We start from the raw sequence: 19,079 nt of genomic DNA on the forward strand, positions 1-19,079 counted from the left end.
AGAACTCCTAGGAGGAAACAAAGGCAGTAAACTCTTTGACATCAGTCGTGGTGGTGATTTTTTGGATTTGACACCAAAAGAAAGGTAACAAAAGCAAAAATAAACAAGTGGGCCAATATCAAACTAAAAGGCTTCTGCACAGCAAAGGAAACCATCAACAAAATGAAAGACATCCTACTGAATGGATGAAAATATTTGCAACTTGTGTATTTGATAAAGGGCTAATATCCAAAATACATAAAGAACTCATACAACTCCATATTAAAAACAAAAGAAAACAAAAAACCAATCCTATTAAGAAATGGACAGAGAAACCGAATTGACAGTTTTCCAAAGAAAACATACAAATGGCCAACAAGCACATGAGAAAGTGCTCAATATCACTAATCATAAGGGAAATGCAAATCAAAATCACAATGAGATATCACTTCATGCCTGTGAAAATGTCTGTCATCCCAAAGAGAAGAGATAACAAGTGTTAGTGAAGATGGAACCCTTGTGTATTGTTGCTGGGAATGGAGGTTTGGATAGCTACTATGGAGAAAAAAAATGGATGTTTCTCAAAAAATTAAAATTAGAACGACCATGTGACCCAGCAACCATACTTCTGGGTATATATTCCCATGTTAGCTGCAGCATTATTCACGATAGCAAGATATAAATACAACTTCAGGGTATGTCAATTGATGGATGAATAAAGAAGTGTGGAATACTATTCAACCACAAGAAAGAAGGAAATCCTGCCATTTGCAACAATCTGGACGAAACTTGAGGACATTATGCTAAGTGAAATAAGTCAGAGAGAAAGGTAAATACTTTATGACATCGCTTCTATGTGGAATCTAAAAACGCCAAATTCAAGAAACAGAGAATGGTGGTTACCAGAAGCCAGGGTTGGGGAAAATGGGGAATTATCAGTCAAAGGGTACAAACTTTTAACTATAAAGTTAACAAGTTTTGTACAGTAATCTAATGTACAGCATGGTGATTATAGTTGATAATACCATATTATATACTTGAATGTTGCTAAGAAAATAGGTCTTAAATGTTCTCATCACAAAGAAATGGTAACTACCTGACAGTAAGAAGGTGTGTTAGCTAATGCTATGTTGGTAATAATTTTGCAATATATAAATGTATCAAATCAACACATTGTACATCTTAAACTTATACAATGTTCTATGTCAATTATACCTCAATAAAACTGGAAACAAATGATAGATTGAACTGTATCTATTTCTAACATTGAGAATGAGATAATAAAGCCCCCTGTCACCACTTCTACTCAACATTGTACTAAAAGTCATAGTCAATTAAGTAAGGCAAGAAAATAAAAGACATAAAATTTGGAAAACTAAATGGCTTTCACTCAGATACCAAATAATCATGTAGCTAGGAAATTCAAATAAATCTACAAAAAAACCTATTACAACTTATTAGTGAATTTAACAAGTTTTAGAAGGGTTACAGAATATAAGATAAATGTATAAAAATCATTGGAATGTGTATTACTAGCCATGATCAAGTAGAAACTGAAATTTTAAAAATACAATTTACATTAATATCAAATAAATAATCTAGCAAATAAAATCTCTAAGGAAAAGTAAAGTATACTTATAAGTTTTTAGTAATGCTGACTTATTAAAACTTTCTGTGCTACATAAATCTGGAACCTCTGTTTAACATGAAAGTGGATCTGAAAGAGAAAAATAATTTTATTCATATAGTTAAAAGCTATATAGGAAAAAAATACTATTTTATAAAACCATTATTTAATGACCAAATGTATGCTTTATAAACTACTAAATCATAACTTGTTTTATATCTTTGGAAAAGAAGTGGAAAGAAAAACCATATCGTTTATTTAGGGTGAATCTCCTTTCTCTAAAAGAAACTATGGACTATCACATTATTACCTAAAGGGTCCATTCTCAGATGCAACCAAGTGCATTTTATAAATGCACTTTTGCAAGGCTAACATTACAGTTTTTTATATGTGTAACAACATTGGTGACTCAAATTTTAATAACACTGGATTATGTTGAGAGAATGAGAAGATGAAAATCCCTTAGTTGTATAATTCACCAGCATGTGGAAAAGCAATAATGTTATACTAATTGTTTATCTTCTAAAAGTCAATGATATAAATTAAACTATCCATGCATATAATATAGCTAATGTACTATTATTGTTTTCATTTATTCAATGAACAATTACCGCCATGTGCCAGGCACTGTTCTAGGCCTAGGGATGAATTCATAAGTGAACAAAACAAAGATCCTGGTACTTGTAGAGTTTCCATTAAAAGTTCACATAGTGGACTTCAGTCTTCCCCCAAATGATAAAATCATAAGGTGACTTAATAACATATATAAAAATCATTGTGGATATACCTCCCTTTCCCTGTATTTTTCAAAAAAAAAAAACTTTCAAGAAGTAAAGGTATTATAAATCAGATTATATTTTCTCAAATATTTTGAGGCAAAAATCACAATACCCTGATACCCTGAAAAAAAATGCTGCCTTTGAAATGAATGCAGTAATAAAATTACAACAGAAGAAAAATTTATTCTTTTAGGGACATGAGAAAAATTCCATGAACTATGCCAGATGTAGCTGGAGTAAATATATACAGACCCTCAACGGTAGTACTTTCATAGAATGAGTCACGGTGAGTCAGCCACACACATAGGTGAACTGACATTGTAAATGTGGAAAATCAGGATATATAGTCAGAAGGAAAATTTTGAAATGGCAAAAAAAAAGTCCACTTTATTTGATAACTTTAGTTTTAACATATACCCCAAATATGTAAGGTGTAATATTATCATCCAAATGTTACTCATGGTTTCCCACTGTTTTCTGGCTCTCCCTAACTTTTCAAGATTTATTCCAATATTAGTTTTACAAGGTCTAACATAAAAGCCTAAGAGTTCCAATCAGAAACAATATTTTATTTAATAAAAACTATCAAGAAATTATTATCAGTAGAATTTGTTAAGGAATATCAGCATAAGAATTAGCCTTTTATAACATAATATTTTATGCCAACAAATCCCCTACTTCTATTTAGATATGAAATAGTATATATACACTTGGTCCCTGGAGCCACAAGTAGGGCTATAGTAAAAGAATTTCAACAGCTAATCACTTTTCACACTGTGCTATATAATTCTTTGATTTTCTTTCATTTTAGCAAATATTTATTGACTGCTAATTCTGTGCTACTCTTGTTCTAAACACTGAGGACAGAACATTTAACAAGATGGTCAAGGTACCTACTCCCAAGGAGTTCACATTCTAGTTGGAGAAAATATACAATAAGCAAACAGATTTTAAAACTTAGTATAATTTCAATCAGAATTAGTGCTATGAGAAAAATCTCACAGGAAGATGGGATTGAGAGTGATAGGGCTCCATGACACACAGATGGAAAGAGAGGATTATTTCTTACGATCTTTGTCCTTCCTTATATTGGTACACTCCTGAGTCTGCAATGTTCCAGAGGCAGCCTTCATTTTATAAAAATCTATTATTTCTTCTTCCAATTGTCTTCTCTCCTCCTCAAGTTTCATCGTCTCCTCTTGTTGGACCCTCTTAAGATGCTCAAACTTGTCCTGTAGCTGTGAAACAAATCTGCAGTTGTGACTCAAAGCACGCTATGGTGGCACATCCCCAAGAACATGTTTCTCTTTTTCTGGTTATCAAACATACCCTAATCATCAGAGTAGCACTTGATCTTAATAACAGTTTCAAAAATTATCTCTGCTGGAGTCATATTGCTCGTAATTACATTTTCAGACCTGAGAAGTAAATGAGCATCTAGATACAATGGCAAGAAGAATGATTGCAAAGGCTGGGGATGTGGGAGTGTGGTATTTATAAATGATGGCAAAGTCATTGAGAAAACTTTTTACTTAAAGATGGGAGGTTGCTGGTGGCGCAGTGGTTGAGAGTCCGCCTGCCGATGCAGGGAACACGGGTTCGTGCCCCCGTCCGGGAGGATCCCACACACCGCGGACCGGCTACGCCCGTGAGCCGTGGCCGCTGAGCCTGCGCGTCCGGAGCCTGTGCTCCGCAACGGGAGAGGCCACGACAGTGAGAGGCCCGCGTACCGAAAAAAAAAAAAAAAAAAAAAAGATGGGAGGTTGAAGGTAGAAATAAGAGAAAGCTAAACTTTATCTTAATATATAAACATTTCAAACGTTAACTACTCTGGTGAGAAACTCGAACTTTTCCTGCAAATCAGGTTCAAGGTAAGGATGTCCCCCCTCACTACTCCTTTTCAACATTGTACTGGAAGTCCTTGCTAATGCAATAAAGTAAGAGAAGAAAAATAAAATGTATACAGACTGGGAAGAAAGACATAAAACTGTTATTGTTTGCAGATAACATAATCATCTATGTAGCAAATCCAAAAGAACTGACCAAAAAACTCCTGGAACTAATTAGTGATTATAGCAGTTGCAAGATATAAGGTTATTATATAAAGGTTATTTGCTTTCCTATATACCAGCATTGAGCAAGTGGAATTTGAAGTTAAAAACGCAATAACAATTGCATTAACCCCCCAATGAAATACCTAGGTATAAATCTAACAAAATACATATAAGATCCATCTGAAGAAAACAACAAAACCCTGATGAAAAAAATTAGAGAAGAACAAAATAAATAACTATTTCAAGTTTGTGGATAGGAAGACTCAATATTGTCAAGTTGTCAGTTCTTCTCAACTTGACCTACAGATTCATTGCAATCCTAATCAAAATCCCAGCAAGTTATTTTATAGATATTGACAAACTGATTCTAAAGTTTTTATGGCAAAACAAAAGACCCAGAATAACCAACACAATATTGAAGGAGAAGAATAAACTTGAAGAACTGATGCTACCTGACTTCACTGACTATAGTAATCTGACTAAAACTAAGTAATCACAATAGTGTGATATTGGTGAAAAAAATAGATCAATGCAACAAAATAGAGGACCTAGAAATAGATGCAAATATATTTAGCAAATTGATCTTTGACAAAGGAGCATAGGTAGTACAAGGAGGAAAGATAGTCTCTTCAACAACTTGTGCTGAAACAACTGAACATTCACATGAAAAAAAAAAAAAAACCCAAAGAATCTAGACACAAACCTTCACAAAAGTTAAACTCAAATGGATCATAAATCTAAATGAGGGGACAGAAAAAATATTCTATGGAAATGAAAAGACAGCTGGTGTAGCAATACTTATATCAGCCAAAATAGGCTTTAAAGCAAAGACGGTAACAAAAGACAAAGAGGGACATTACATAATGATAAAGGGATCAGTTCATCAAGAAGATCTAACAATTGTAAATAAGATGGACCCAACATAGGAGCACCCAAATACATAAAGCAACTATTAACAAACTTAAAGGAAGAAATTGACAGTAGCATAATCATATTAAAGGACTTTAACAATGCACTCACATCAATGGACAGATTATCCAGACAGAAAACCAATAAGGAAACGTTGGTCTCAAATGACACACACACACACACACACACACACACACACACACACACACACATATATAGAATACTCTGTCCAAGAGCAGCAGAAATATACATTCTTTTCAAGTACACATGGAACTTTCTCTAGGATAGACACATGCAGACCACAAAAGAAGTCTCAATAAATTTAGAAGAGTGAAATCATATCAAGCCTCTTTTCTAACCACAGCACTATGAGCTAGAAATCGACTATAAGAAAAATACTGCAAAAAACACAAACATGTGGAGGCCAAACAATATGCTGCTAAACAACCAATGGGTCATGGAAGAAACAAAGGGGAAATTTAAAGATACCTGGAGATAAAGGAAAGCAGAAACACATTTTTCCAAATTCTATGGGATACAGCGAAAGCAGTGCTGTGAGGGAAGTTTATAGCAATACAAGCCTACCTCAGGAAACAAGAAAAATATCAGTATAAACAACTTAACATTACACATAAACAAATTAGGAAAGAAGAACTAACAAAACCCAAAGTTAGCAGAAGGAAATAAATCATAAAGGTTGAAGCAGAAATAAATGAAATAGAGGCTTAAAAAATAGAAAAGATCAATGAAACTAAGAGCTGGTTCTTTCAAAAGATAAACAAAATTGATAAACCTTTAGCTAGACTCATAAGAAAAAAAAGAGACGGCCCAAGTAAAATCAGAAATGAAAAAAGAGAAGTTACAAATGATACCACAGAAATACAAAGGATCATAAGAGATTAATATGAAAAATTATATGCCAATAAAATGGGCAACTTAGAGGAAATGAATAAATTTCTAGAAAGGTACAATTTCCCAATACTGAATCAGGAAGGAATTCAAAATATGAACAAATTACCAGTAGTAAAATTGAATCAGTAATTTTAAAACTCCCAACAAACAAAAGTCCAGGACCAGATAATTTGACAGGTGAATTCTACTAAACATTTAAAGAAGAGATAATGCTTATCCTTCTCAAACTATTCCAAAAAGTTGAAGAGGAAGGAATACTTCTGAACTCATTCTACAAGGCCAGCATTACACTGATAACAAAACCAGACAAAGAAACCACACACAAAAAAAATTACAGGCCGATATCACTGATGAACATAGATGCAAAAATCCTCAACAACATATTGGCAAATCAAATTCAACAATACATCAAAAGGATCATGTACCATGATCAAGCAAGATTTATCCCAGGGATGCAAGGATAATACAATACTCACAAATCAAACAATGTGATATATACTATATTAACAAAATTGAAGAATAAAATCATATGATCATATCAATAGATGCAGGAAAAGCTTCTGACAAAATTCCACATCAATTTATGATAAAAACTCTCAACAAAGTGGGTACAGATGGAACATAATAACCTCAACATAATAAAGGCCATATATGACAAACCTACAACCAACATGGTACTCAGTTGTGAAGAGCTGAAAGTATTTCCTCTAAGATCAAGAACAAAACAAGGATGTCCACTCTCACCACATCTATTCAACATAGTATTGGAAGTCCTAGCCAGAACAATCAGACAAGAAAAAGAAATAAAAGGCATCTAAATTAGCAAGGAAGAAGTAAAACTGTCACTGTTTGCAGAGGACATGACACTATATATAGAAAATCCTAAAGATGTCACCAAAAAACTGTTAGAACTAGTAAACGAATTCAGTAAAGTTGCAGAATACAAAATTAATATACAGAAATATGCTGCAATTCTATACACTAACAAGGAACTATCAGAAAGAGAAATTAAGAAAACAAACCCATTACAATTGCAAAAAAAACCAATAAAATACCTAGAAATAAATCTAACCAAGGACGTAAAAGACTTGTACTTGGAAAACGATGAAAGAAATTGAAATGACACAAATAAATGGAAAGATATACTGTCATCGTGGATTGACAAAATTATTGGTATAATAACTACAATACAAAGACAATCTACAGATTCAATGTTATCCCTATCAAAGTACCAATGGCATTTTTCACTGAACTAGAACAAATAATTCTAAAGTTTGTATGGAAACACAAAAGACCACAAATAGCCAAAGCAATCTTGAGAAAGAAGAACAAAGCTGGAGGTCTCTCCATCCCTGATTTCAAACTATATACTACGTAGCTGCAGCAATCACAACATATGGTTCTGGCACCAAAACAGACACACAAACCCATGGAACAGAAAAGAGAGACCAGAAATAAACCCACACTTAATATGGTCAACTAATCTACAACAAAGGAGGCAAGAATGTACATGAGGGAAAGACAGCCTCTTCAATAAATGGTGTTGGGAAAACTGGACAGCTACATGCAAAGGAATCAAACTGGACTACTTTCTGATGCCATATACAAAAATAAACTCAAATTGGATTAAAGATATAACTGTAAGATCTGAAACCACAAAACTCTAGAAAAAACTTAGGCAGTAAGCTCTTTGACATCGGTCTTAATTTTTTTGGATATGTCTCCTCAGGGACGGGAAACAAATGCAAAAATAAACAAATAGGACTCCATCAAACTGAAAAGCTTTTGCACAGTTAAGGAAGTTATTAACAAAATGAAAAGGCAGCCTATTGAACGAGAGAAGACATTTTAAAACAATATATCTAGTAAGGGGTTAGTAATCAAAATATATAAAGAATGCATACAACTCAACATAAAAAAAAAAAACCCAAACAACCCAATTACAAAATGAGCAGAGGAACTACACAGACATTTTTCCAAAGAAGATATGGAGATGACCAACAGGTACATGAGAAAATGCTCAACATCACTGATCATCAGGGAAATGCAAATCAAGTTCACAATTAGATATCTCTTCACACCATTCAAAATGGCTATTATCCAAAAGACAACACTTTGGCAAGGATGTGGAGAAAAGGCAACACTTGCGCAGAATTAGTGGGAATGTAAATTGATACGGTCACTATGGAAAATAGGACGGAGCTTCCTCAAAAAATTAAAAATAGAACAACAGTACGATCCAGTAATTCCACTTCTGGGTATTTTTCTGAAGAAAATAAAAACACTAAGTTGAAAAAATATATGCACCTCTATGTTCATTGCAGCATTATTTACAATAGCCAAGATATGGAAGCAACATAAGTGTCCATCAATAGATGAATGGATAAATAAGATGTGGTATATATATACAATGGAACATTAGCCATAAAAAAGAATGAAATTTTGCCTTTTGTGACAACATGGATGGGCCTGGAGGGTATTATGCTAAGTGAAATAAGTCAGATAGAGAAAGATAAATGCCATATGATTTCACTTATACACGGAATCTAAAAAACAATTCAAATGAGCAAACATAATAAAACAGAAGCAGACTCAAAGATACAGAGAACAAACAGGTGGTTGCCAGAGAAGAGTGGCATTAGAGGATGAGTGAAATAGGTGAAGGAGATTAAGAGATACAAACTTCTAGTTATAAAATAATGTAATGGGCATGTAATGTACAGCATAAGGAATATAGTGAATAATATTGTAAAACCTTGTATGGTGACAGATGGTAACTGGGACATCATGGTGATCATTTTGTAATGTATAAAAATATTCAGGGGCTTCCCTGGTGGCGCAGTAGTTAAGAATCCGCCTGCCAATGCAGGGGACACGGGTTCGAGCCCTGGTCCAGGAAGATCCCACATGCCGCGGAGCAGCTAAGCCTGTACGCCACAACTACTGAGCCTGCGTGCCGCAACTACTGAAGCTCGTACACCTAGAGCCCGTGCTCCGCAACGAGAAGCCACCACAATGGGAAGCCCACGCACTGCAACGAAGAGTAGCCCCCGCTCGCCGCAACTAGAGAAAGCCCATGTGCAGCAACGAAGACCCAACACAGCCAAAAATAAAAATAATAAAATAAAATAAATAAATTTTTAAAAATCAATCACTGTTGTATACCCAAAACTGATATAATATTGTAAGTCAAATTATACTTCAGTTTAAAAAATAAAAAAAGTAAATTCTTCAAATGCTCTAGAAAAAATAAGATTACAGATGGCAAAATTTTAAAGGCTGTATCCAAAACCTATATGGTAAATAGCTACTTTTTGAAGAATAGCAAAGTATCCTCCAACAAAATCATCTAAACTCTCGAGATGAAAACCTCCAACTTAATAGGACACCTAAACTTGAATACAAATTATATCAAACTAGCAGGACTTGCCTCTTTTTCAGCTTCTTTAAATGCTCTTTCCTTCTCCTTTACTCTCTGCATAAACTTCTGTTTCAACTCTTCTTCTTCCCTCTGACATTGATCCAAGAAATCCTGCCTTTTGGCTTCATAGATCTCTTGAAAACTGAAAAGAAATTTGTGTTACTTTTGTATTAAAATGTTAATATAAATAAACATGTAAACATATATATTGTTTATTAATATAAGTAGCTCATATAACTCAACAACAAACAAACCAAACAACCCAATCGAAAAATAGGCAGAAGACCTAAATAATCATTTCTCCAAAAGAAGATATACAGATGGCCAACAGGCACATGAAAAGATGCTCAGCATTCCTAATTATTAGAGAAATGCAAATCAAAACTGCAATGAGGTACCACCTCACACTGGGCAGAATAGCTATCATTAAAAAAATCTACAAATAACAAAGGCTGGGGAGGGTATGGGGAAAAAGGAACCCTCCTACACTGTTGGTGGGAAAGTAAATTGGTACTATGGAAAACAGTATGGACATGCCTCAAAAAACTGAAAATAGCATTGCTATATGATCCAGCAATCCCACTTCTGAGCATATATCCAGACAAAACTACAATTCAAAAAGATACATGCACCCCTGTGTTCATAGCAGCACTATTCACAAGAGCCAAGACATGGAAACAACCTAAATGTTCATCAACAGAAGAATGGATAAAGAAGATGTGGCACATATATACAATGGAATACTACTCAGCCATAAAAAAGAATGAAATAATGACATTTGCAGCAACATGGATGGACCTAGAAATTATCATACTAAGTGAAGTCAAAAAGAGAAAGACAAATACCATATGGTATCACTTATATGTGGAATCTAAAATATGACACAAATGAACTTATCTATGAAATAGAAAGAGACTCCCAGACATAGAGAACAGACTTGTGGTTGCCAAGGGGGAGGGGGGAGGGGAGGGATGGACTGGGAGTTTGGAATTAGCAGATGCAAACTATTATACATAGAATGGATAAACAACAGGGTCCTACTGTATAGTATAGGGAACTATATTCAATAACCTGTGATAAACCATAATGGAAAAGAATATGAAAAAGAATATATCTATATCTCTCTATATATCTGAATCACTTTTCTATACAGCAGAAATTAACACAACATTGTAAATCAACTATACTTCAATAAAATACATATATATATATATATATATATAGTTATGTCACATATAAGGACATTTACCAATATTCTCTCATGTATAGAAATGAAAATTTCTATATCACGAGATGTAAAAAAGTGAGGTGCCATATTGAATATAAGTATATAGAGTGTATATATAGTAAGTACTCACATTTTGAAACACTTAAAATGTTTTGTTTCTCCTACCACTTTTTATTATATCACACTTCTTCACATCTTTTGACAACAAAATTTGGGGGAACATCTAATTTTTGAGGTTCTCAAAATAATTAAAATAAGGCCAGGTGTCTTTCAAAATATGATGTATTTAAGATAGCCAGTTCAATTCTGGTTGCCTTCAAAGTACTGTAACTAATATAACTCGATTGTTCTACACTATCATCCTTCTGCAGCACAAATCCTATTCCTCCTCAATATAGCTAAGTACACCTGCTCTCAAACTATTTTCACTTGACTTCCATTGAAACTGAGTCCCCCGAAAACGTAGTTCCTCTGCCAAGTTTATGATTGAGCTCTCCAATCCAAAATGTTATTCCCTTTCTTGTCCAACACCTGTTCCCCTCAAGATTGAGGAATATCAAAGAAAAGGGAAGATTGAAACCAAGCGGGGTGTTGTGGGACCCTCCCAGGCATAAAAGCCTTTCCGTGTACCCCCTTTCTTGTTTGTGGGAAAAAGGCTTTCCGCCTCCTAGACCTTCCCTGAGTTCCAAAGGGAAGATTCAAACAGTTACTGGGAGGAGAGTGAGGGAATGCAGAAAGAAACAATAGTGCAGCATGGGGTCCTGGACCTGGTTCCTCCTGGGGCAGGGGTGGGAGTGTGTGTATGACAATCTGATACAGATCTCTTGAGTTCTTCTACAGGAACTAACGTGCCTACCCAGGTGGAGGATGATAATTTCACGCTGAGCACAAGCATGTAGACCCAGACTGGTAGGAACCAGAAGGCTGATGACTGAACATCACCCTGTTACCTCACGATCAACCAATCAGAGGAGGGTTACACACCCTACAGCCCTCCCCCACAAATTTTGCCTATAAAAACTTCTTCCCTGAAACCCATCAGAGTTCAGGTCTTTTGAGCATGAGCCACCCATTCTCCTTGCAAGGTCCTTGCGATAAACCTTTCTCTGCTCCAAACTCCAATGTTTCAGTTTGTTTGGCCTCACTGTGTGTCGTGCACATGAACTTGGATTTGACAACACCATGACATTACACTGCTGCTTTTCCTCTTTCCTCCATCCAATCCTCAATATCCTTTTCAATATCCTTTGCCATCTTATACCAATTTTTACTAATATTTGCAAATCTCTTTCCTGAGCTTCTGTTCCATATAAAATCTACTTTTTCTTTTGGATACACATTTCAGCAATACACATATTGGATGCATATAAACGAGCCCTTGCATTATGTTGCTCCTACTAACTCTCCATCTAAGTCTGAAGATGATGAAAAACCACACAATTTAGGATGTGAGAAGTACAGCTATTCTCATTCCGAAATAATCATATCTCATCGTTGTAGGGAATTTCTAAGTCACCCATCATCTTGTTTGAGCAAGATCTCCACTCACCTTACTGGCTGGTTGTCTGGACCCACATCAGTAAATCCCATTTTCTGAAGTTTTCTGCACCTATAACGTTCATAGTGCCAGGTGTGGGTTTGTTCTTTCAAGTCTTCCATGTTTGTACAAAGAAGCACATCCCGGAGCTTAACAAAGTCACAGTGATTTTCATTTTCCACTAGGCAGAAAAATAATAAAGCCACAAAGCTTATTATCAATCCCTATCACTTTCTAAGTATTCTTTTTTTTTTTTTTCCTAAGTATTCTTGAATGAGCTAAGAGATCGTTCAGATTAATAGCTATAATTATTTTAACCATGTAACTATGGTTATATGGTACATACAAATTATAGGTAGAGTTTATTTATAGACCAGGAAATTTGCTTGAAATTTATTAGCCAAAGAATAAATAGGAAACACTGAAATAACATGTAATATTAGTAGATGGCATAAACTTTCATTAATAATTATGTTAGTATTTTTCAAATGAATATGCTCAAGGTATTTTACAGAGCACTAAAAAAGAATATAATTTCACTAAAGTAAATAATTTTATTAAAGTAAATCCTGCTAACATAAAGGTCTTAACAACTATGCATGATTTAGCTATTAAACTATATTTATACTCCATATTTATGAGAATGAATTAGTCAATTTTCAAAATCACTCAATAAATTCACATGGCTCTCTACTGTGTTTGTCATATCCAAAAGACTGAGCACAATACTTTGTGCATGTGTATGTTATTATAACCAAATGTAATATTCATTAAAATATGTTGTGTTTAAGTACATTTCATAAATTTAAAAATTTGTAATATATTAACTGAAAATAACATTTGGAAACTAGTCCCCAATAATTAGTATCACAAGTGTACGAATCAGACAATAAATGACTGCTATTACACTATTCTAACTCATCGTGATGCTAGATAACTAATATAAATGTCTAGGTATAATTTAGCCAAAAATGAATTGTATTACTTTATTTTTAAAATGGTTTTCCATCCCTTTTTATAGGGACCACTTTAAAATGCTTTATAAATTAGGTAGCAATTAACTTATATGACATGTTTCAAGTACCAATACTTATGCTTCTGTGTTGTTCAGAATTCTTTTGTTCAAAGAACTTTCCAACATTCTGAATGTGATGGTTTATGCATAGAGAGAGAATCTGCATATGGCAGATGGGGGAAATGAGGAGGTTCTGCCCAGTTTCTGAATTTTTGCCTAAAGCACCATCCAGAAAACTCCCGTGAGAATAGGTTACAATCAAAATAAGCATTATCTTAAATGAAACAGAATCTGTGCTCCTTATCAGTAACTATTAATTTGCTGTTTAGCGAGAGTTACCAATATTGACTCAAGTTAAAATATTTTGTTTTACATATTTATAGTTATATTTTATATAATTTTTATAATTATATATATATTTAAGCATAATCATTCCAGAGCAAGCCTGCGCATCTTTGTTACATTTACCTTGTAAAACTCCCCAAGGGTACTGACGGCCTCTGACCATTCTTTTTCCAACTTTCACTTCATCTGTACTTCCTACGACAGCAAAAGGTAAGTGTCCCTAGAAAGTAAGTGCAATTTTAATCATGTTTCCTTATACCAATATAACTTACTCTGTTAATCTTATTTCTGTATGGAAACAACAGAGACAATAATATCATCATAAGTTTATTCAAACAAGTGATTTATCTTGCCTCAGATTTTATGACTTCACATTAAATATGTGCAAATTAATTGCTGTAAGCATTTGTGCGAGATCATGCACACAATTGAAAACTACCTACTGAGTACAGCCTAAAGCAAGGCATTCTACTGTGGGGAATACAAAGAAAGCAGTTTTTGGTAGACATATAATTTTTCTCACATTAACTTTACCCTGAAACACAATAAGCAAATCACTTTTAACTCCAGTATAAAAGCTAAAAGACAAAATTAAGAAAACTCTAATAATTAGTTAATTGAAATATAACATAAAGCATATTAATAAATAATACTATATAGAAAATGGAAAATTTTAAAAGGAATGCACATCAGAAGGAATTAGTAAAACTATCTGTTCTCAGATGATATTTTTGAAAGTATTTTTTAATTGGGATATAATTGACATATTATAGTAGTTTCTGATGTACAACATAATGATTTGGTATTTGTATATATCATAAAATGACCACCACAGTAAGTCTAGTTAACATCCATCACCATACAGTTACAATTTTTTTTCTTGTGATGAGATCTTTCTGAATCTACTCTCTTAGCAACTTTCAAATATACAATACAGTACTATTAACTACAGTCACTACGTTGTACACCACATCCCCAGGACTTATTTATTTTATAACTGAAAGTTATATGACACAAATGTACATACCTATGAGACAGAAACAGACTCACAGACATAGAGAACAGACTTGTGGTTGCTGGGAGGTGGGGACTGGGGGAGAGAAGGAATGGGAGTTTGGGATTAGCAGATACAAACTAGTATATATAGGATGGATAAACAACAAGATATTACTGTATAGCACAGGGAACTATATTCAATATCCTGTGATAAACCATAATGGAAAAGAACATGAAAAAGAATATATATATATATATATATATATATATATATATACACAACTGAATCACTTTGCTGTGCAGCAGAAATTAACACAACATTGTAGATCAACTATGCTTCAATAAAGTATAAAACAAAGTAAAATAAACTATTTGGGGTTAAAAAAAAAGAAAGGCAACTGATTTCTGTATGTTAATCTTGTATCCTTCTACCTTGCTGAATTCATTTATCAGTTCTAGTAGTTTTTGTGTGGAGTTTTTAGGGTTTTCTATATATAGTATCATGTCACCTGCATATAATGACAATTTTACCTATTCCTTACTGATTGGAATACCTTTTATTTCTTTTTCCTGTCTGATTGCTGTGGCTAGGACATCCAATACTATGTTGAATAGAAGTGGTAAGAGTGCACATCCTTGTCTCGTTCCAGATTTTAGCAGGAAGGCTTTAGCTTCTCACTGTTGAGTAGTATATTGGCTGTGGGTCTGTCATAAATAGCTTTTTTTTTTTACGGTACATGGGCCTGTCACAGTTGTGGCCTCTCCCTTTGCGGAGCACAGGCTCCGGACACACAGGCTCAGCGGCCATGGCTCACGGGCCCAGCCGCTCCGCGGCATGTGGGATCTTCCCGGACCGGGGCACGAACCCGTGTCCCCTGCATTGGCAGGCGGACTCTCAACCACTGCGCCACCAGGGAAGTCCAAATAGTTTTTATCATGTTGAGATATGTTCCCTCTATACCCACTTTCGTAAGGGTTTTTATCATGAATGGATGTTGAATTTTATCAAATGCTTTTTTCTGCATCTATTGAGACGATCATATGGTTTTGCATGGTGTACATGGTGTATCACATTGATTGATATGCTTATGTTGAACCATCTTTGTGACCCTGGTCATGGAAGGCTTGTTTTTTAAAAAGGTAAACAAAATTGACAAGCCTTTAGCCAGGCTGATTATAAAAAAGAGAGAGAGGGCTTCCCTGGTGGCGCAGTGGTTGAGAGTCCACCTGCCGATGCAGGGGACACGGGTTCGTGCCCTGGTCCGGGAAGATCCCACATGCCGCGGAGCAGCTGGGCCCGTGAGCCATGGCTGCTGAGCCTGTGCGTCCAGAGCCTGTGCTCCACAACAGGAGAGGCCACAACAGTGAGAGGCCCGCGTACCACAAAGAAAGAAAAAAAAAAAAAGAGAGAGAGAGTGCCCAGATAAACAAAATAATAAGTGAAAGAGGAGAAATTACAATGAATATTATAGAAATTAAAAAATCATAAGAGAATACTATGAATAATTATAAGCCAATATATTGGACAACCTAGAAAAAATGGATAAATTCCTAGAAAAATATAATCTCCCAAAACTGAACCAGGAAGAAATATATAATCTGAACAGACCAATATTTAGTAGTGAAATTGAATCAGTAATCAGAAAACTCCTAGCAAACAAAAGCCCAGGACCAGACAGCCTCATATGGGAATTCTACTAAACATATAAAGAAGAGCTAATACCTATCTTTCTCAAGCTACTCCAAAAAACTGAAGAAGAGGGAACACTCCCAAATTCATTTACGACTCTACCATTACCCTGATACTAAAACCAAAGACACAGCAAAAAAAAAAAAAAAAAGAAAGAAAATGACAGGCCAACATCTTAGATGTATATAGGTACAAAAATCCTCAACAAAATATTAGGAAACCAAATTCAACAATATATAAGAAGAATCATAAACCATGATCAAGTCTGATCTATTCCAGGGATGCAAGGATGGCTCAATATCTGCAAATCAATCAGTGTGACACACCATATTAACAAATCAAGGGATAAAATCTCATGATCATCTCAATAACTGTAGAAAAAGCATTTGACAAAATTCAACATTCATTCATGATAAAAGCTCTCATCGATGTTGGTGCAGAGGGAACATATCTCAACATAATAGATGCCATTTATGACAAACCCACAGGTAAAATCGTACTTAGTGTTGAAAACTGAAAGCTTTTCCTCTAAAATCAATAACAAGACAAGGATGCCCACTATCACCACTTCTATTTAACGTAATATTGGAAGTCCTAGCCACAGCAGTCAGAGAAAAAAATGTCATGAAGAACCTAGGGGTAAGACAGGAATAAAGACACAGACCTACTAGAGAATGGACTTGAGGATATGGGGAGGGGGAAGGGTAAGCTGTGACAAAGCGAGAGAGAGGCATGGAGATATATACGCTACCAAACGTAAGGTAGATAGCTAGTGGGAAGCAGCCGCATAGCACAGGGATATCAGCTTGGTGCTTTGTGACCGCCTGGAGGGGTGGGATAGGGAGGGTGGGAGGGAGGGAGACGCAAGAGGGAAGAGATATGGGAACATATGTATATGTATAACTGATTCACTTTGTTATAAAGCAGAAACTAACACACCATTGTAAAGCAATTATACTCCAATAAAGATGTAAATAAATAAATAAATAAATAAATGGCATCCAAATTGGAAGGGAAGAAGTAAAACTGTCAGTATTTGCAGATGACATGATACTATATACAGAAAACTTTTAAGCCTCTACCAAAAAAACTACTGGAACTAATAAATGAATTCAATAAAGTTGCATAAAAAGGTTAATATACAGATTTCTGTTGCTTTTCTATACACTAATAATGAACTATCAAAAAGAGAAAGCAAGAAAACAATCCTGTTTAAAATCACATCAAAATGAATAAAATACCTAGAATTGGCTTAAAAGAGGAGGTGAAAGACCTATACTCTGAAAAATATAAGACGTTGATGAAGGAATATGAAGATGACACCAATTAGTGAAAAAAATATACCACAATCATGGGTTGGAAGAATTAATAATGTTAAAATGTCCATACTACCCAAAATAACCTGTAGATTTAATTCAACCCCTATCAAAATACACATGACATTTTCCACAGAACCAGAATAAATAATAATAAAATTGTATGGTACCACAAAAGTCCTTGAATAGCCAAAGCGATCTTGAGAAAAAAGAACAAAACTGGAGGTATCACACTCCCTGACTTCAGACTATACTATAAAACTACAGTGTCAAAATAGTATGGTACTGGCACAAAGACAGACAGGTAGATCAATGGAACAAAACAAAGAGCCCAGTTATAAAACTACACAAATATGGCCAATTAATCTATGACAAAGGAGAGAAAAATATACAATGCGGAAAAGACAGTCTCTTCGATAAGTGGTGCTGAGATAACTATATGATAACTACACAGCTACATGTAAAGGAATGAAATTAGAACATTTTGTCATAAGATATACAAAAATAAATAGAAAATTGATTAAAGACCTAAATGTAAGACCAGAAACCATAAAACTCCTAAAAGAGAACATAGAACACTCTTTGACATAAGTGGTCGCAATATTTTTTTGGATCTTTCCCCTCAGGCAGAGGATACAAAAGCAAAAAAGAATAAACAAATGGGATCTAAGTTAATTTAAAACCTTTTGCACATCAGAGGAAACCATCAACAAAATGAAAAGACAACCTACTGAATTAAAAAAATTTTGCAAATGATATATCTAATAAGGGGTTAATACCTAAAATATATAAACAGCTCATACAATTCAATATCAAAAAAAAGCAAACAACCCAATTTTTAAAAAGGGCAGAAGACCTCAATAGACATTTTTTCAAAGAAGACATGCAGATGGCCAACAGGCACATGAAAAGATGCTCAACATTACTAATCATCAGGGAAATGCAAATCAAAACCACAATGAGATACCACCTCACATCCATTAATATAAACTATTACTTTAAAAAAAACGCAGAAAGTAACAAGTGTTGGTATGAATGTGGATAAATTGGAATCCTTGTACACTTTTGGTGGGAATGTAAAATAGTGCAGCCACTATGGAAAACAGTATGGCGGTTCCTCAAGAAATTAAAGGTAGAATTACCATACAATCCAGCAATTCCACTTCTTGGCATTACCCAAGGGAATTGAAAGCAGGGACTCAAATAAATATTTGTACAGGTATAAAAGGGCAAATATTATATATTTCCATCTACTAGAAGTACCTTGAGTA

At 34.6% G+C, this 19,079-nt stretch overlaps 1 protein-coding gene across 2 annotated transcripts in view; it reads right to left on the minus strand.

Moving 5' to 3' along the window:
* Nucleotides 1–2,759: 2,759 nt before the first annotated feature.
* Nucleotides 2,760–19,079, minus strand: part of SEPTIN14 (septin 14) — a 39,178-nt gene continuing 22,858 nt past the window's right edge. Inside the window, exons 7-10 of one of the 2 annotated variants that reach the window (XM_032605370.1) lie at nt 13,930–14,026; nt 12,459–12,627; nt 9,691–9,823; nt 2,760–3,623 (exon numbers count right to left, since the gene is read on the minus strand). In XM_032605370.1, the coding sequence (XP_032461261.1) occupies nt 3,444–3,623; nt 9,691–9,823; nt 12,459–12,627; nt 13,930–14,026 (579 nt within the window). In that variant the 3' untranslated portion in view covers nt 2,760–3,443. The remainder of the gene's footprint in view (nt 3,624–9,690; nt 9,824–12,458; nt 12,628–13,929; nt 14,027–19,079) is intronic. The other variant, XM_032605371.1, reaches the window with a different exon arrangement.

This window comes from Phocoena sinus, chromosome 15 (assembly GCF_008692025.1).
Source record: "Phocoena sinus isolate mPhoSin1 chromosome 15, mPhoSin1.pri, whole genome shotgun sequence".
Lineage (NCBI taxonomy): Eukaryota > Metazoa > Chordata > Mammalia > Artiodactyla > Phocoenidae > Phocoena > Phocoena sinus.